This window comes from Myotis lucifugus, unplaced genomic scaffold (assembly GCF_000147115.1).
Source record: "Myotis lucifugus unplaced genomic scaffold, Myoluc2.0 scaffold_382, whole genome shotgun sequence".
Taxonomy (NCBI): Eukaryota; Metazoa; Chordata; class Mammalia; order Chiroptera; family Vespertilionidae; genus Myotis; species Myotis lucifugus.
The window spans coordinates 626,877-646,933 of NW_005871430.1; the positions used below are offsets into that span (position 1 = coordinate 626,877).

General features: G+C 47.9%; 1 protein-coding gene across 1 annotated transcript in view; it reads right to left on the reverse strand.

The window, feature by feature from the left end:
* The window catches only part of FEZ1 (fasciculation and elongation protein zeta 1), a 34,331-nt gene that overhangs the window by 3,317 nt on the left and 10,957 nt on the right, over positions 1 to 20,057 (reverse strand). Inside the window, exons 3-7 of the mRNA XM_023743258.1 lie at positions 11,869 to 11,955; positions 9,571 to 9,739; positions 5,701 to 5,972; positions 4,539 to 4,619; positions 2,872 to 2,947 (exon numbers count right to left, since the gene is read on the reverse strand). Of these exons, the coding sequence (XP_023599026.1) occupies positions 2,872 to 2,947; positions 4,539 to 4,619; positions 5,701 to 5,972; positions 9,571 to 9,739; positions 11,869 to 11,955 (685 nt within the window). The remainder of the gene's footprint in view (positions 1 to 2,871; positions 2,948 to 4,538; positions 4,620 to 5,700; positions 5,973 to 9,570; positions 9,740 to 11,868; positions 11,956 to 20,057) is intronic.

Here is a 20,057-nt window from a genome sequence, read left to right on the forward strand (position 1 = left end):
GGGCCACAACATTAGTAACAAAGAAACAGAATTTCCGGAGGATGAGGCCCAGAAATCAGGATTTTAAAAAGATTCCCAGGTGATTCTAATGTGCAGCCAAGGTTGAGAACCACTGGTCTAACGTGTTTCCTGGGCCCATTCCTTCCACAGCTCACTTCTGCCTCTGTGGCGTTCTACATACACTTTCTCTTACAGTTTGAGTCTTGGGTTTGAATTCTTTCCTAGACAGAACTCAAGTGCCCAACCCAGGTCCAGTCTGACCCACCGGGCTAACACCTGTTCTCGATGCCAAAAGCATCTTCTCATGTTCATAATCCATATTGTAGAAGTCAGCTTTGTAGGAAACCCTTCAAGAAAGTAGCTGAATCTTGTTTATAGTCCCAAGAAATGGGGGGGGGGTGTCTACCAATAGATTCCTTCACCAATCGATTCCTTCAATAAACTCTCTCCCGTGTGGTCTTTATGAAAAAGGAGAGAGATCTGTATGTGCCAGACATCTTAACAGTGAAGAGAGAAGGCCACAGGACATTATGTACTAACTTTTAAATAAATGCTAGTACTCACAGAAATATCTGGAATAAAGTGCATGGAACTGTTCAAAGTGGTTGTCTCTGGAGTGAGACCATGGGGGGAGCTCCTTTCTATGTCATATGCCCACAGTGCCTGGCTTTTTTCAATGAGCACGTATTACTTCTTGCGAACGGAGAGAAGAATAAAGATCAGCCGGCACTGATCCCAGGTCAGGCGGCAGCCCTGACAACAGAGGCACCCATCCACCTCCATGTCCCTGCTCTCTGTGGGTTTCTTTGCCTAGTTTCACGCAACTTGATTCCAGAAACCAGGAGTGGGTGGGTCGGAACCAAGCTGACGGCGGCAGGAGTCAGCGGCCAGATCGGGAAAGAGACTGAGCCTGAGCCCCTGCCGGTGTTGGCTTCTTCTGTTTTGTTTCTTCTGTGTTTGTAGACATGTACTCACTTCCACAGAACAGGCTGGGAGTGCTCTGCAACTGAGCACGGGCAGCTGGACGCCGCACCAAGAAGGTAGCCGTAAAAATACAGTAAGTGCACTCCGTCGATATGGGTCTAAGTTGGTTTCCAAAACCCAAAATGTACGGGGTGCCCAGGCCTCAGAGCTGGTCTTTGGCCCATTTGGGAGTAAAGAGGAAATATTGTTCGTAAATCCATACAAAGATTTGGCATAAAAATTTAAAAAAAGGGCTTTTGTAACCTACAGAATTGGCATTCAGAAAAGATGGCAGCTTTTTCCTTTTCAAAAGAATAAAATATTGGAATGTATAGCCACATGATAGAAGAGAGAGCCATTTTAAAAATGTTAACCAAATGTTAACGGGCGTGATTAAAATCGTGCTGCAAAATTTTATAGCCAGCATAATCCCAACTCCATGAAAAAGACATTAAATATTATGGCTGAAAAACACCAACATAGAAACCACAGCCAAGGGAACAATGAAGTGTTTCTTTTCCTTTGTTCACTTTCCCAGCGTATTCTAAATGAGCGACCTACTCGAGCGATAACTTTCTAAGTGAACTTAGAAAATGTAAACTAACCCACAGCTTCTTAATCAGAATGAAAGGATTTCGCGCTGCATCCCGCAATGGGTATGCATGAATGAACAGCTCTTCCTTTTGTTGGGACCATGATAGAGTTCCTTACACAGATCAGCCTTCATCATCTGTCCAATTTATTTTCCAAACGCTTACTGCTTGTGAAAACACAACACCTATAAATGTCAGCTCATCTCTATCTGCTCCCTTTAAAAAAAAAAATTCTTAGTGCATATTTATGCAAATGAAGGAGTTCAAAGCGAGCCTAGAGGAAGCCAATGCCTTTTGAATTTACGATTCCGGATTCCCGAGGGCTCAGCAGCTCCTGATGTCGGCGAGATTTCTGTTTACCAGAACCTGCCTTGGTTTTCCAAATTGAGAGACATGAGAACGGCCGGTCCCCTTTAGCACTGGGCCCAGCAGGCATCCGTCTCCCTCCGCTGGACAGAGGAAGCGCCTCTTCCCATCCCCTGGGGTACCAGGTCGACCTGAGGCTGGCCCGGTCCCTCCGGGCAGCGCTGCTGCGGGCTGGGCAGCCTGGCTAGTCTGTCACTCAAGCAGCGCACGGTTGCCAGGGAGATGGACTCCTGATTCACTGAGCCTGTCACATCTCAGCCGAGGATCCTCTTCCTACAAGAATCAAGCTGACGGATGGCCAACACCACGCGCCCTGGCCCTTTGGGGCTTGTTGTGTTAGATGGACATAAAGACATGTTGCCTCCAAAAGGCTTTTTACACCCTTTCCTCCCTAAGCTCAGAATATTTATTACTATTTGGACAGCAGAGCCAAAGTGGAGGGAAACCACACTGTCCTTTCCCATCAGCCTTACCCCACCCAAGACACGTGGCTTCTCTTTAAAGAGACAGCCAGTCCCAGGGACTTTGCTCCCTGCTGGGGGGGGCACGAGTTCAGACCAGCGGCATCCTCCAGTGGCAGAGGGGGAACAGGCGGGCAGGGCAGAGGATGCAAAACCTGAGGACTGCGGGGTGACCCAGACAGTCCCTGCACACGATGCACCCCACCCCTCCGCCCCTCCCAACCTGGTTCCCTAGCTCACTGTCTTCTCCTGGCAAATCCGGTCCCTTACAGACACCGGGAGAGACAAGACCGCGCTGGGCATCACCGCAGAGCCCTGCGATCTCACCCCTGCTTCGGGGCCAGGGAGGCCGTGACACGGAGCACAGTCTGGCCGTCTGACACCCACCCGTCTGGGACATCTCGGGCCCGAGGCACCCAGGGTGTGACCCACAGGGAGGGATGCAGGACATTGAGCAGCTGACTTGGCTGGGAAGGGGAGCTACTCACTGTTGGTCAGCATCTGCAGGTCTTCCACCGACGGAGGCGAGGCCTTCCTCTCGTAGGGGATGACTGTGTTCAGATACTAGGAGACAAACGCATGCGCTTGAGGCGCGGGCCTCTGGGGTGAGCTACGCGGGACCACCCGAGCGGGGATGGGCTTTCCTCTAAGAAACACGCTCCGTCAAAGGGCGCGTTCAACACAGCACCCGTGTAGTTCACACACCAGTGTCTCAGGACCTTCTGTTTTGGGGGAGTGTCTCTTTAAAGCTAAGACTTGCCCGTATCCCCCAGGAAAAATGTCCCTCCGTTCCAACTTGGGCATTTTCCAGGGATTAGGAACTCTGCTTTTAATTTAAAAGTCCGGGTGGGATGTTTCTCATCGGGGCTGAGAGCAAAGAGAGGGTCTTGTATCTTCTTACCCTTTGCAGTGAATTTGAGAATGAATGGCTGGCTTCTCTTTTGTCCAAATGACAGGCCAGAGAACCTCAACCACACCCTCGATCTTGAATGTTGGATTTGCGCCCTCTGCTGGGTGTGAGGCGCTCCTACAACAACATCATCTTGGGGACAACCCAGTGGGGTATCCGGCCCTGGGCCAGAAGGAGGTGAAGGGCCCTGGGGGCCCCCCGGGCAGAGTGGGTGAGACCTCCAGACCCAAAGCCAGAGGCTTCTGTGTTAGTCGTGGCTGTGCCACGTGTCTCTCCCACACACCAGCCGCGTGGCCTTGGGGAAATCCTGCCTCATCTCTCTGGGCCTCGGTTCTCGCCGCTGAGCAATGAGGGGACCGAGTTAGATGTTCCCAAAATCTCTTCCCATAACGCGTCCTAGAATTCTAACACGGGACCCAGCTACAAGTATGTGTGAGACACACAATGCATGTGCACTTATTCTACACTCATCCGTCTGCACACGGCATCTCTATCAGATGGTGCACGCCGTGAGGGTGCTGGCGAGCGCAGCGGCAGTGGCGGGAGCCTCTTTCGCCTCCGCAGCAGCACTAAGGATGAACAACTGCAGGCTTAGGCCCACTCTCTGTGGGGTGCGGGCCTAAGCCATCAGTTGGACATCTCCTGCGGGCTCCCAGATTGCAAGAGGGCGCAGGCTGGGCTGAGGGACACCCCTACCCCGAGTGCAGAGAAATCTCCCTCAGGTGCCAAGATGAGCAAGAACTGCCAGGACTTGCTCATCTTGGCACCTGAGGGCCTAGCAACAGAGCTCAGCACATAGCAGGTCCGCAGTAAACGTTCTGAGCGCTGTCTACAAGGAACCGGAAATGCTTCTCAGGCAAGTAGCCGACTCAACAGACCGACCCGGAGATGCCACGGCGCGGGCGACAGGCAGAGTGGGCGGCTAAAGGCGTGGACCTGGGGGGGCTGGTCTGCTGGCGACCCGAGTGGTGGACTCATCGATCATCAAATGCGTTTCCCTTTTCAGGCATTTTGTTCTTAAAACAAGTTGACTTGTAGGGCTACGCGCAATGTCGACTTTTAAGTTTTCTCCACGTCCTGAAGCTCAAGGAACTGTTCACCTTTACAAAGACACGTTCCTCCTCCTCCAGAGTGAAGCAAGTTGGGGGACCGCCCTTGCCCTTGCCCGAGTGCCGGGATCCTCCTATTGAACCCCCACTCCCCGCTCTGCTGGGAGGACAGCGGGGACCAGGGAGACAGCTGTACCTGTTTGTCAGTCCCCGAGGAGCCGAAGGTCTGGCGGATGCTGCTCTGCAGGATGCTGGAGATGCCCTCCATGCTGAAGCGCTGGGGGGAGGAGACCAAGAAGAGCAGCTGCTTCCCGCTCCACGGCCCCCTCCGCCCCCCCCCTCCCCCAGGGCCTTGTGTCCTCTCTCAACCGCCCGGACCCCTGAGCTGCCACACTGTCTAGGTCACTGCCCAGACTGCTGGGACTAGAAAGTAAGTGTAAGACCTGGGCTAAGACGGGCCAGATGGAAACCTGGGCTTTGGGAGGATGAACAGCGTGGAAGACTCTTACCTAAATGAGTCACTGCCCCCCCCCCCCCCAGGGTAACAAACCCCCAGGCACTTCCACATTTTACTCTACTGCTTCCTGTGTAAAATGAAGCAGGACAGTAAAACCTGGACAGATGTTGATGCAAATATCGTAGGGAAGAGAACAAAATACTCAGCCACTGAGAAGAGCAGATGGCCCAGCCGGCAGGGCTCAGTGGTGGAGCATCGACCTATGAACCAGGAGGTCAGGGTTCGATTCCCGGTCAGGGCACATGCCTGGGTTGCGGGCTCGATCCCCAGTAGGGAGCCTGCAGGAGGCAGCCGATCAATGACTCTCTCTCTCTCTCTCTCTCTCTCTCTCTCTCTCTCTCTCTCTCTCTTCATCTCTGAAAAATCAAATATACTTTTTTAAAAAGAGAGAGAAGGGCAGATGTCAAGCAGCTGCCCTTATCTGAGATGCTTTTTCCAAAGGCACACAGCGAGGCCAGTGCCCCAGGTGTGGCCAGAGCGCAGGCAGAGGCTCCTGAAAAACCTCCCCAGGGGATTCTGCTGAGCTTCCCTGGTTGAGCGTCTGCTCTGAAGGATCCTGTCCGTGTACCAATGAAGCACCACCATTTCGGTCCTGAAACACCCACCGCATCCTAGCGAGGTGATCAGGACGGCGCCCAGAGTCCCGGGGCTCCACTTCTCAACCCTAAATGCCCTCACCCCCCTTCCCAAGGTCTTGACTAAGAGAACATATTCGATGATGTTTGTGTCCCATCAGCCACTGCGCAGAAGTCTGTTCTTGTCCGCTGCAGGGCTGGTCCCGGGACCTGAAGTGCCGGGTTCGAGGGGGGACGCACAGGCTTCCGGCTGGGCGCTCACATACCTTGAGGGGCATCTGGCTCCCCTTCTCCATGCGGCCGCTCTGCAGGCTCAGGCCTTTCTCTTTCCGCCTCTTCTTCATCAGCTCTCGCTGCTCCTTCTGCTTGTTCTGCACCTCGATGAGCACCGTGATGAAGGAGTTCTTCACTTCCTTCTCGAACTCCAGCTCATCCCGGCGGGCCAGCTGCTGCACCAGCTCCTCCGAGAAGTCGCGGATGGCGCCCTCCACCTGGTCCAGCAGCTCGGTCAGCTCCGACCCGGACATGTGCCTCAGTCCTGCGGGGAGACGCCCACAGGTGGCACCTGCAGCCGAGCCCGAGCCGCTGCAGAGGCTCCGGGGCCGCTGCCACTTCAGGTGGGACGGCCCCTCGAGGGGAGACCCCTTCCCACCATGCAGAGGGCCAGGAGAGACCTTCACAACTTTGGGGTGTGCCGGGAAGGGCGGGGCCAGTGTGCTGTCTGCAGAAAAGACAGCCCTCGTGGGGAAGCAAAGGGGGAAGGAGAAAAGGCCCCCAAGGAAGCCAGTGGACTCTGCCCACAAAAAAGTGTGTGGACAGACAGGTGGCTTCTTGATCCCTTGTTCTGTCTTCCAAACTGTCCTGTTTCTACACTATTCCTCATGTGAAATGGGTCAAGGGTGGGGCGGGAGGGAGCATAAAGAGGAGGTTTTAGGCCGAGTCAGCATGGCGCAGTGGTTGGGCATCGACCTATGAACCAGAAGGTCCCAGTTCGATTCCCGGTCAGGGCACATGCCCGGGTTGCAGGCTCGATCCCCAGTGTGGGATGTGCAAGAGGCAGCTGATCAATAATTCTCATCATTGATGTTTCTATTTCTCTCTCTCCCTCTCCCTTCCTCTCTGAAATCAATAAAAAAATATATTTTAAACAAAAAAAAACAGAGGGGGTTTTGGCATTGGGGCTGAAGAGCAATAGAGGGTGGTGCTGATTCCCAGGAGCTGATCAAGCTGACAGTGAAATTAGCAGGGCATGTGGCAGCGCCTGCATTCAAAAGTGGGGGAAGTGTGCGGAAGCCGGGCTACTCAGAGTGGAAAGTGAACCCTGGCGAGCGGGAGGAGAGTGGTCTGCTATTGCATGTAATCCTATATAATAAAAGGCTAATATGCAAATTGACCGAACGGTGGCACGACCGGTTGCTATGATGCACACTAACCACCAGGGGGCAGACGCTCCACGCAGGAGCTGCCTCCTGGTGGTCAGTGCGCTCCCACAGGGGGAGCTCCGCTCAGCCAGAAGCCGGGCTCACGGCTGGCGAGCGCAGCGGTAGTGGCGGGAGCCTCTTTCGCCTCCGCAGCAGCACTAAGGATGAACAACTGCAGGCTTAGGCCCACTCTCTGTGGGGTGCGGGCCTAAGCCATCAGTTGGACATCCCCTGAGGCCTCCCAGATTGCAAGAGGGCACAGGCTGGGCTGAGGGACACCGCTACCCCGAGTGCACGAATTTTGTGCACTGGGCCTCTAGTATTATATTTAAGATAATTTTTCTTGAATAATTGGTGTTTATTGAATCTAACATTATTATATTTAAAATGGTTTTTCTTGAGATATTAATGTTTATTGCATGTAACATTATTATATTTAAGATCATTTTTCTTGAAATAAAGAAAAAAAGAGAGAGGGGGGAAAGGGAAGGGGACCCGAGATCATGAGACCCAGGTCATTTTACTTGAATTCCTGTCCCCTGAGGCTTCTTCATCTAAAATGGATTCATGGCCAATGGACCCCTTTCTAACGGCATCTCTTGTTTCTGCCTCAGCATCCAGGTCCCTCCCCTTTTCGTTTCTGCTTTGCTCGGATACTTCCCCTTTATCTCGTTCCACGAGCGGCCCTCCTCCTCTGCGTTTGCCATTTCACTCTGCACTGCAGCTGCTTTCGCGAGTCTCTGGCTGAGCCTCTCTGTGTTTGGGCCTTTGTGCGGCTGGGAATGGCCTGACCTGGCAGCTGTGAAGGCAGCGCCACAGCCAAGTGCGCTCCATCGCTCCGCTCCGCCCAGATTCCTCCGGCCGGTCACGCCCTGCCTCTGTCCCGACAGCCAGGCTCACTTCCCATCAGTTCTTCAGCTCACGCCTCCGTTTTGCCACTATTCTAACCCATGCTTGGACCGATCTTTCTACCCAGACCCACCCACCTTCTCTCTCCATTTCCGGGTCCCCATCTCCCCACCCCCATGGTCTACTCCCCAGCAGGAGCATCATCCTCCCTGCGGGCTGATGGAATTCATACCCAGGTTAGCCTTTGCAGTGCTGCATCTTGTCATTTCGTTCCTCATCCACCTGTTTCTTTGCACAATCCTAGTGACTACCCATCTGTGTTGGAGAATCAGTACGATACACAGACCGAGTGTGGACTCTGGAGTTGACCCATCTGGCTTTGGGTTTGGCTCCAGCCCTCCCGCTGGGATGTGGTGTGAGGGGAAATGCAAGGGGAAAAGAAGAGGCTTGGTTCTTCCTGTTGAAAATAAGGGTGAGACGTTCCCTCTCCCTTACCTCCCTCTCCTTTCAGAACTGCTTTCTCTGTCCTTTTCAAACGCATGTCACTCATTTTCATGGCCGAATAAAGCTCCTGCCCGTCTCTGGACTCAGGAATGTTTCCTCAAGAACCAGGGAGTTGAGAGGTGAATATAATAGAATCAGGGGCATAGAAAGGGAGTGGACTGACTATTCTCGGGGGGGGGCGGGGAGAGAAAGGGGTGTGGGGGGTGCGGGAAGAGACTGGACAAAAATCGTACACCTATGGATGGGGGGAAAGGGCGGGGGGGGGGGGAACCGGGTGGAGGGGAACTATGGGGGGGGGGAGAGGAACAACTGTAATAATCTGAACAATAAAGATTTAATTTAAAAAAAAAAGAGAGAGAGGAAGGCAGGAGAGAGAAGGGAGGATATGGAGGGAAAAGATGGGAGGAAAATGCAGTGGAGAGGAGGGGAAAAAAATAGAACCAGGGAGTCACTGCTTTGAAAGTAAGCATCGCCCTGGCCAAGTTTCTCAGTGGTTAGAGTGCCGGCCTATGCACTGAGGGTCGCGGGTTCAATTCCCAGTCAAGGGCACATACCTGGATTGCAGGTTTGATCCCCAGCCCCGGTCAGGGTGCATGGGGGAGGCAACCAATCAATGTGACACATCAGTGTTTCTCTCTCTCTCTCTCTCTCTCTCTCTCTCTCTCTCTCTCTCTCTCCCTCCCTCCCTCCACCGCTCTCTTTCACTCTCTCTAAAAATCAATGGAAAAAATATCAATGGAAAAGAAAGAAGAGTAATCACCAAGGAGGATATGTGACCTGACTCCAAACTGCAGAGCGTAATGAATGGAGTGGATTGCCTCCACTGGGCTCTGGACAACAGTGGGATTTCTTTCAGGTTCCTCAGCCCCTTCAGCGGCTGCTCATGACGTGCCTCACGCTCTGGCTTAATGCTTATTCAAGAACAGAACTGTTTTCATTCTCTGCTCCTGTGGAAAGCTTCTCTGGGTGGAAAGGAGGTTTGTTTTTAATCATATTTCTGCAACAGTGGCCCAAGTCGCTTAACCTCTCAGACACTCAGCTCAGTCCTGCGGTTGGTGTGGGATGAAATGACATTATTCGTAGAACATCTTAGAATAAGGTAGCTCATAGGAATAACTCCAAAAACATGAGCTGTCATGATTATTACCTTTTGTAGGGGGTTCTCATTGATTAAGTCATGTTCTTTGCTCCGTTTTGCCATTTTAATTTTCCAAAAAGTGCTACCTTCTCTCCCAATGCCCGGTAAGAAGGAGTTGCCAACTCCCTGGATGCGAGGTCCTATTAGCTACAGTGAGGCGCGTGCCCAGCGCCTGGCCCGGGGCAGGGGGGTCCCTCCTGGGCGAGCCCGCCCCCAGCCCTCACCTTCATAGGACCAGTTGTTGTTGAAGGTCTGGGTCAAGGCCTGCATCTCCTGCAGGAGCACCGAGTCCGCCTGGGAGGAAGTTTCGGCCCCGTCCTCCTCCTCCAGGGCCTCCTCCTCCTCCTCAGGGTCCGGGGAGTTCTGCATCATTTCCTCGATCTCCTCGATGACCTGAGGAAGGCCCACAGGAGGGTAGGTGACCTGTCCTCTGCTGGAGGGACATTCTGGCTGGGATTTGGGTCCGGTAAGGACAGGTCTAACTTGCTGTCTGTAAAATTCCTAAAGCGGTGCTGTTCCTTAATACGTATTAAATAATAATAAAAATGGGCCCGACCTACGGCTTAGACATGCTCCTTCCTTTAATGCAAAGCGTCTCCCAAGAACAGCATTCGGCTGAGTGCTTTATTGGAAATACGACGCTTTCAGGGAAGGAAGCAGAGCTGCCTGGAAGGGAACCTGACTTCAATGGGCTGAGCACTTAGTGTCTAAGTAGGAAAATGTTTCATCCGCTTTAACACGAAACCCAGCCCATTCATCGTCACAGTGCCTATGACTGGGGAAAAAACAACACAACTCAAAATGTGGAGGGTTTTTTCACCTGGGAGGAAATGGCTATTTCTCCAGGTTTTACACAGGAACGAAAACTGCCTGGCAACAAGCGAAAATAAAGATCCTAAAGGAATGAAAGGATATGCAGGGTGTAGGGAGCAGAAAAGAGGTGAGAAACCCAGCTCTGATCTGGACTGGGGAGGGGGCAGCTCCTGGAGTGAGAGTGATGTTAGATGGTGGCCAAAAGGAATGGAGGTAAGCGACTTTGCACATTTATCGTTTGCACAGAAAGAAAGCAAATAAGCAAAGGCTACTTCCGAAAGGACCCCACGGATGAGCCTGGTCACCACAGTGCCTTGATTTCTGCATCTGTCTGTTGTCGATGCTGTGACAGGCTCCGGCTCCAAGGCCGCTGGGCTGGGGTCTCCATGTTAGGCTGGACCAAAGATAAGAAGATGTGCTGTCCCCTCCTTTAGAATAATGGCTGTTTAGTCCCCAACCTTCTCATCTGTGCTAATACATTCAGGGCACACCCCATCTCTGACTACTGAACGCCACTCACAGGATGCAACCCAATGACACAAGCCCCTTTAGCACTGGACAGCTGAGTTTCTCTTTATCTCAGAGCGGTTAGCATCGAATTTCTCCTAAAATTCACAAGAATTAATTGGTAGCGCCTGTGTTTTCCATCTGGTTCCCTTCGATCTCTTGATCCTTACCTATTTATATCCCACCTTTGGCCACAGACACAAAAGAGTTCCTTTTACTGAAGAGCTCTTTCTGGCATCCACGGCTCCCAGTGGGGCTTTTTCTGAATTATTTTGTGAAAAAAAAGTGCATGGTGCCTGCTCAAAACAACCACCCATAAGTATTTGTTGACCGAAAGGTTGGATAAGGAAGCCAGAGAGGCAACCTTATTCTCCTTCGGCAATAAATTATTAAAGCCAAAATGCAATCAACGCAATCAAATGTGAAGCACTATCCTTTTTAATTTTTTTTACAAACAAAGAGACACAAGTGTCTCTACGACGCCTCTTAGAAGGCTCAGCGTCCTCTGTGTTCTGTGAAATAGGAGAGAAATAGCCATCGCGCAAAAGCCTCACCTACCACTTCCGTTTCTGGAAGAACAGGTGTTTGGGGACCTGGTTTCAGAGTCTGGACTCCAAGCACGTGAATTAAATAAGAGTTTTAGCAGGAAGTAGAGTCAGTAAACACTGGGCCTGCCTCTGGCTGTTACCCAATACGGAGCCCACCCAACCCAAGCGTCTGGAGTTATGTTCCTCTTTACAGCAGGAGGGTAAACTGAGGCATAAGGAGAAATGAAATCCCTTCTGAAAGACACTCCAAGTCATCAACACAGTCACCGAGAGACCATACATTTTTCTCCTGCCTTAAATGGATGTGACAAGTATATTATCTTAAATGTTTTCGCCATTAAAAAAAAAACAATTTCCTGCCCGGCTGGTGTTGCTCAGTGGTTGAGCGTCGACCTATGAACCAGGAGGTCACAGTTCAATTCCCGGTCAGGGCACATGCCCGGGTTGCGGGCTCAATCCCCGATGCGGGGTGTGCAGGAGGCAGCCGATCCATGATTCTCTCTCATTATTGATGTTTCTGTCTCTCTTTCCCTCTCCCTTCCTCTTTGAAATCAATAAAAATATATTTTTTTAAATTCCAAGAACAACAAAAAAAAGAAATTAATTCATTTTAAAAAAGAAAAAAATCCCAAGAATCGAGGGAGATGCTCATACCTGATCTGCTGTGAGTAGAGGCTCCTCGTTGATCCCAGAATCGTGCTCACTCTTCTCATTGAACTCTTCCTCCTCTTTGTCATGGATCTGAAGCGGGGGAGGGAATTCTGATTGACCATCAGCAGAGCTAGGATTCTCTCTAGTACAGTGGTTCCCAAACTTATTTGGCCTACCGCCCCCTTTCCAGAAAAAATATTACTCAGCGCCCCCTGGAAATTAATTTTTTAAAAATTTTAATAGCAATTAAACAGAAAGATATATGTATTAATGTTTCTACCTTTTTCGTAAAATATAGTAAAGAAAGGTGTAAATTAGAAACATTGAAGTTTGAAATTATGAAACTATTTATTGAACTCAGAATAAAAAGGTAATACAAAAAAAGTTAAAACAAATGCACCTGTGGCCATCACCGCCCCCCTGGATCGCTGCAGCGCCCACCAGGGGGCGGTAGCGCCCACTTTTGGGAATCACTGCTCTAGTATCTACAACAGGGAACACTGCCTGAGGGGCCACTCCAGCCATCCACTGGGTAAAGGGAGTCTGCAGAGGCGTCAGAGTTCCGTCCCTCTCCCACGCGCCCCTGCCACACCGAGTGTTCACTGAGCGCAGGTGGTCAGAAAACGACAAGGAGGGATGCGTGGCCGCACCTTCTGACTCAGGGGGAGCAGCTGTTCTTTGACCCACAGACGGGTCATCCTTGTGTGAACAGGAACCTTCTCAAGGTGAGTGATGCTGTGACCGACGCCTGCAGCAAAGGCCTGCTCGTGTAGATTGGAGCTGTGACCCGGGAGTTGGTTTCCAGAATTTACTTCATTAGGGCATTTTAAAGGATAGGCTTCTCGCCCGGCCAGCGTGGCTCAGTGGTTGAGTGTCAACCTATGAACCAGGAGGTCACGGTTCGATTCCCGGTCAGGGCATATGCCCGGGTTGTGGGCTCAATCCCCACTGTGGGGCGTGCAGGAGGCAGCAGATCAATGCTTCTCTCTCATCATTGATGTTTCTGTCTCTCTTTCCCTCTCCCTTCCTCTCTCTGAAATCAATAAAAAAAATATTTAAAAAAATAATAAAATAAAGGATGGGCTTCTCCAGTCCCAACAGTCATGCTTTTAGGATCGGGTGAAATACCATCCCGTTATGGGAATCCAGGTGTCACAGCTGGTGGAGCATGTAACGGATCCGCCTGGGACATGCCCCCGGACAGCCTGACCACGTGAACTAACGGGCAAACCCAGCAACAAAAAACATCCATCACCTGCCCTGCGTCTCCAAAATCCCACAATCCCACGTAAGATTCTGAACGTTTACAACCATGGAGATCGTAGATGTTGCTGTCCAACAGGTAACCATAGCCTATCGGGCTTTCCTGACCGCATCCGAGATGGCCATGGTCTGCCATTTATGTCCACATCCTGCAGAACATCAACCACTAAACGCCAAACCAGCGGCCTCTGCCCAGAAGTCGGACGTGCCAGTCACACAGGAGCTGGCGCAGTGCCCTCAGGAGATCTTCCTGCAGAGGCCCTGCCATCCAGGAACCAGTTCTGCTTGCTCGCCAGGGGCTGGCACGCCCATCGGCCTCTTTCCCGGGTTATACTTTCCCGTTCTAAGAGGAAACACCCCGGTTCCAACCCCAGCAGTCCTGCCAGACGCAGTCTGTCCTTAGAAACCGTTCCCTCTTCACTGGGCGCCACCTTGGCAGACACCCCTAACAAAACACACACCGTCTGTCTCCATTTGCTTAAAACCAGGACTATGGCAGAAAAAAGTTAATCAAGCGGATATGAAATGCCATCTGCGTGCAGCCTGGCTCAGGGGTCGGACTGGGAGGGAATGGGGCTGTCTGCGGGGCTGTGCGCCAGATGGTGACATCTATTTCTGCTGTGGAACCCAGATGCTCCTGTGCCTGCCAAGTCCACCACCTGTGGGAGCCACCTGGTGGCCCGGCTCCCCGCCACGCGGACACACCTCCCGGAGCCACTGCTGTTCCCAGCCACACTCTCTCTTTTTCTTTTGTTTTTTTCTTTGTTGAATTTTTTTTTAATGCTACAATTTATGTTTTTATTTTTTTTTAATCTTTTTTGTTGAAAGTTTTACATATGATCCCTTTTCTTCCTATTGACCCCTTCTAGCCTCCTCCACCCCCCCATTCACCCCCCACCCCCTGCTGCCCTAGGCCAGTGGTCGGCAAACCGCGGCTCTCGAGCCACATGCGGCTCTTTGGCCCCTTGAGTGTGGCTCTTCCACAAAATACCACGTGCGGGCGTGCGTACAGTGCAAAGTTGACTTAAAACTTTAAGTAAAGTTTATTAAGTTAATTTTAGGGAACATTGTGGAGTGAAAGAAGATGTAGTGTCGAGGATCGAGAAAGGTATGTTGAGATGGTTTGGACATATAGAGAGGATGCACGAAAGGAGATAGACGAAACAAGTAGACAAGACGAGTGTGGATGGGAGAGATGGAAGGGGTCAACCTCAGCTAACGTACCTCAATCAGATTGAGGACATTTTTAGCAAAGGCCAGCTTAGGAGTACCCTAATTAAGTTAATAACAATGTACCTACCTATATAGTTTAAGTTTAAAAAATTTGGCTCTCAAAAGAAATTTCAATCGTTGTACTGTTGATATTTGGCTCTGTTGACTGATGAGTTTGCCGACCACTGCCCTAGGCCTTCACCACACTATTGTCTGTGTCCCTGGGTTATGCACATACGCATACAAGTTCTTTGGTTGATCTCTTCCCACCCACCAACCCCTGCCTTCCCTTATTTAGGGCCAGAAAGTCCTGTTGTAGAAGTGGGCTCCTAGGGAAAACAGAGCTTGGGGTTTCCAATCAACGTTCTGCTCCCACATCAATGTTTCTCTTTCTCTCTCCCTCTCCCTTCCCCTCTCTCTAAAAATCAATTTTTTAAAAAAAGGCAATATAGACTGTGCTCTCCCTCTCAGGAAGCATGTCCCACTTTCCCTTCTTCTTCTTCCTCCCTCCCCAGAGCGTGTTACCTTTGCCTTTCTCTTTCCTAAGCTCCAAGAGCCCTTCTTCTGCCTCTGTAACTTGTTTCCTGAGCCCATGCAGCCCAGCTGGCTCACTTCTACTACCTTTATAACTTTCTAAATAAACTTTGTCTTATAATTTGGGGAGTGGGGGAGCAATACAGAGGGCAGAAGAAATCCCTCCCTATCATCATAGCCCTCTGAGGGGTAACAAGAAAATATCGCTTCCTACCCTGGCTGGTTTGGCTCAGTGGATAGAGCGTCAGCCTGTAGACTGAAAGGTCCCAGGTTCGATTCCACTCAAGGGCACATGCCTGGGTTGTGGATTCCATCCCCAGTGGGGAGCGTGCAGGAGGCAGCCAATCAATGATTCTCTCTCATCATTGATGTTTCTCTCTCTCTCTCCCTTTCCCTTCCTCTCTGAAATCAATAAAAATTTATTTTAAAACAAAGAAAATAAAAGAAAACATTGCTTCCCTGAAACAGGAAACAGCTCTTAGAAATGAAACATATGAATAGCAAATTTGGAGGTTCAGTAGAAGAGTTGGAAAGGTGGAAACAAACACCTAGAGAGTACAACAACAAAAAGTAGATAGAAAATGGGAAGGAAAAAAAATCAGGAGATCCATTTTTAAGTCCAACACTTGAATAAAAGGAATTGCGAAAAGTGGAAACAGAAGAGATGGCCTCTTCTCGCCATGACAGGGTGCCTAGCACTGGACTTACCCTGCCTGCCATGCACAACTCTACATCTGTCCAGAATCTATGGGCCAATTGTTTTCCGGCCCTGGACACAGGCAGTGCAAGGCTGTGATCCTCGATGGAGGAGAAAAACACAAAGAGAATGAAAGCTGAGAGAATCTGAGTCCTGTTCACTTATCCTACCAAGGATTACTAGAGAGAGTGTTTTGACCTGAACGGAAATGATGGAAAATCAGATCTACAGGAAGGAATAAGGGATACCAAAATGGCACATGTGTGGGTAAATGTAAAAAGCATCCTGAGCCCCTGTAGCCTTAGGACACAGGCAGGAGCTGGCAGTGTGTAGGCTGAAGGGGCCTTTCCCAGACCGACCAGGCTGGCACCCTGACCTTGGATGCCCAGCCTCTGTAACTGTGAGAAATAGATTTCTGCTGTGTACAAGCTACCCAGTTTGTGATATTTTGTTATAGTAGCCCAAACGGACTAAGACAGTTATTTTCTTAAAAGCTTAAAATATGGTCAAAGCTCCCCTCATAACAATCCTATATAATAGTCCTATTCAATAAAAGGCTAATATGCAAATTGTCCCCTTGGGAGTTCGACCACTCGCTATGATGTGCGCTGACCACCAGGAGGCGGTGTGGAATGAAGGAAGGCCCCAGCTGGCAGCTGGCAGCCGGGGGAAGGAAGGCCCCGATTGGCTCTGATCGCCGGCTAGGCCTAGGGACCCTACCTGTGCATGAATTTCGTGCACTGGGCCTCTAATCTTAAAATAATGAAGGGTGAAGTGAGCCCCTAGTAAATACAAGGAAGGGAATAATAAAGTTAAGGGGAGACATCTACAAACTACAAAATGAACAAATAATGGGGCAGGGGGAGTGGTTCTCCAAAAAGATGAATAAAAGTGATAAATCCATACATAGACTGAGGGAGAGGGAGAGGAGATAGAAAACACAAATTAACAATATCTGTAATAAAACGGGGACATCACTACAGATCCTACTGACATTAAAAGAATAAGAGAATGTCATAAACAACTTTGTGGTCAATATATTTAATGACACAGTAAACGAACAAATTTTTTTTAAAACACAATTTAACAAAACCAACTAAAAAAGAAATGGAAAATCTGAATAGCCCTATATCTATTAAAGAATTGAATCTGTAATCAATCAAAAACCTTCCACAGAGAAAACCCCTTGTCCAGATGATTTCAAAGCGCAGTCTATGAAACATTTAAGGAAGAGAAAATACCAATCTAACACAACTCTTTCAGAAAATAGAGGAAGAAATTTTTCCAAATTAGTTTATGACACTACAAAAAAAGAAAATTACAGAAAAGGTTCCTCATGAACATAGGTGCAAAAATCCTTAATTAAAACATCAGCAAATCAAATCCCAATTATATAAAAAGAATAATATATCATGAGTGAGTAGGGTTTCTCTTTAAAAAAAAGGTTAGTTTAATATTTGAAAATCAATTAGTGTAATTCACCATATTAACATAATAAATTGAGCTACATCTATAAAGAGATCTATAGATTTAATACAATCACAGTTGAATTTCCAGCATGCTTTTTTGAAAAACTGATCAGCTGACTCACAATTTTATATGAAAATGCAATGACCTAAAATAGCCAAAACAATTTTGAAAAAAAAAAAAAAAAGAGCTATGCTGGAAAACATACTATTTTAGGACAAGACTTATTATAGAGCTATAGTAATGAATACAGCATGACTCATGTGTAAAGTTATACGGATATCAATGAAACAGAATAGAAATTTCAGAAATAGGTTCACACTTGTATGGTCAATTAATTTTCAGCAGAGTTGCTAAGATAATTTAATAGGGAAAGGATACTATTTTCAATGAACAGTGGACTGGAACAATGGACAGTAATGTACACACACATGAACCATAACCCTTAACCTACCACCATATACAAAAACTAACTTGAAATGGATCATTAGCCATATAACAGCTAAACTATAGAATTTCTAGAAAACTTAAGAAAAAATCTTAATGACCCTGGGTTTGGCAATATCTGATATACTACACAAGAAGCACAAACTATAAAAAGAGAAAAATCAATAAATTAGACTTCATCACACTTAAAAAAAAACATTTGATCTTTAAAAGAGAATGTTAATAAAGTTAAAAGGCAATTCATAGACAAGAAGAAAATATTCAAAAAACCTATCTAACAAAGGACTCATATCTAGAACATATGTGTTAAATTAACTAAACAAGGGGGCCATTGGATGGAGGAGGCTTTCATGCCTTGGTGGCCTTCTAAACACACCTAAACCTAAGCCTCTAATACCTCAAGGTTAGGAATCCAAGCCAAAGGGCAACCAATCACAACCAACCAACTAGGCTTTGCCAAATAGTACAACCACTTGAGTAAGCTCTAGCCAATCAGACAATTTCCTTCCTCTGCTCCCACCTCTTCTCTTCAAAAGGCCTATTTTCTAGCTCATGTTGGTGGAATACTCCTAACCATTCCAGGCTTGCCCCTGCCCAATTTGAATTGATTTTTGCTAAAATAACTCCTACATTTAATATGCCTCATTTACCTTTTATCATGGGAACTCTAATAGCTGAATAATAAGAGCACAAACAAACCACTAAGGAAATGGGCAAAAGATCTGAACAGGCGCCATACCAACTAAGACACACTGGTAGTAAAAAAGCACATGAAAAGATGTGCAATGTCATAGGTCACTAGGGAAATGCAAATTAAAACCTACGTAAGATGCTACTATACACTTAGTTTAATGACTGAGATTAACAAGGCTGTCTGTCCATAACAAGTGCTGGGGAGGGTGTGAAATAATTGGAGCTCTCAAGCTAGAAATGAGTTTGGCAGGTCCTTAAAACGTGAAACATACGTTACCATGTTTGAAGGTTCAGTTGGGGAGGGTGTGAAATAATTGGAGCTCTCAAGCTAGAAATGAGTTTGGCAGGTCCTTAAAACGTGAAACATACGTTACCATGTAACCCAGACATTCTACTCATAGATTTCTAGCCAAGGGAAATGAAGACACACATCCATAAAAAAACTTTCACGAGAGCATTCATAGTAGCTTTATTGCCAATATTTAAAAACTGGAAACCACCCAAAGGCCCATCAACTGTTAAAAGAATAAGTCCATTATGGTCTATCCATGTGATGGAATATTACTCAGCAATAAAACATGAACTGTTGAAACACCAATCAGAAAGAATGTATGCAGCCCTATGTTCACAAGCAGTGTTATTTACAACAGCTAAAATCTGGAAACTGCCCAAATACCCATGAGTAGATGAGTGCATAAGAAAGCTGTGGTACATTTACACAATGGAATACTGTGTGGCTGCAAAAAAAGGAGCTCTTACTCTTTGAGACAGTGTGGATGGACCTGGAGACTATTGTGCTAAGTGAAATAAGCATAGAGAAAGACAAATATCACATGATCTCACTTATATGTGGGATCTAATGAACAAAGTTAATTGAGGAACAAAATATGTCCAGAGGTATGGATGCATGGAACAGAATAACAGATCTTGGGCGGGGGATGAGGGAGGGAGAATGGGAAGACATCAACCAAAGAACATATATGCACATATGCATAACCCATAAACATAGACAATAGTGTGGGGAAGGCCTGGGGTAAGATGGGGTTTGGTTGACGGGGGGAAAAAAGGGAGAAAATGGGGGGCATCTGTAATACTGTCAACAATTTAAAAAAATTTTAATGAACTGTTAATACATACAATAAAATGGATAAATATCTAAATAATTATGCTGAGTTTTAAAAGCCAGGCGAAAAGGGGAAAAAAAGTACATGGTGCATGCTTCCATTTATACAACATTCTAGAAAATGCAAATTAACCTATAGTGACAGAAGCAGGTCGCCTGGAGATTGGAGAGTGAACAGGAAGAGGGACGGCTATGCCCAATATCTTGATTTCGGTGATGGTTTCACGGATACATACATACATCAAAACTAATCAAAATGCACACTTTCATATGTGCCATGTATTATATACCTATTATCCCTCAGTAAAGCTGTGAGGAAAACAATGAAAACCAACATATGAAATAAAATAATAATATAACATGACCACATCGGGTCTATCTCAAGAACGCAAGATTGATTTAATATTTGAAAATCAATTCACGTACTTCATCACAGTAACATAATGAAGGAGGAAACTGTACATTCATCTCAATAGAAGCAGAAAACAGAAATAATTAATCTTCAGAGAACTAGCACAACAAAACATGCTACAGTATAAAGCCATGAGCTTCCAGGTTAAAAGGGCCCACTGGGGAGGATGCAGAATGAGTAAATAAAAAAAAAATTTATTTAACTCACTATAAGGCACATTACTGTAAAATTTCAAGTGAGAACAGAAAATAAAATATCCTAAAAGCTTCTGAAGAGAACCAAAAGAGAGTCACATATAGACAGGGAGTCCGTAGGGGCTGGAAGGAGGGGGATACAGGGGTGGG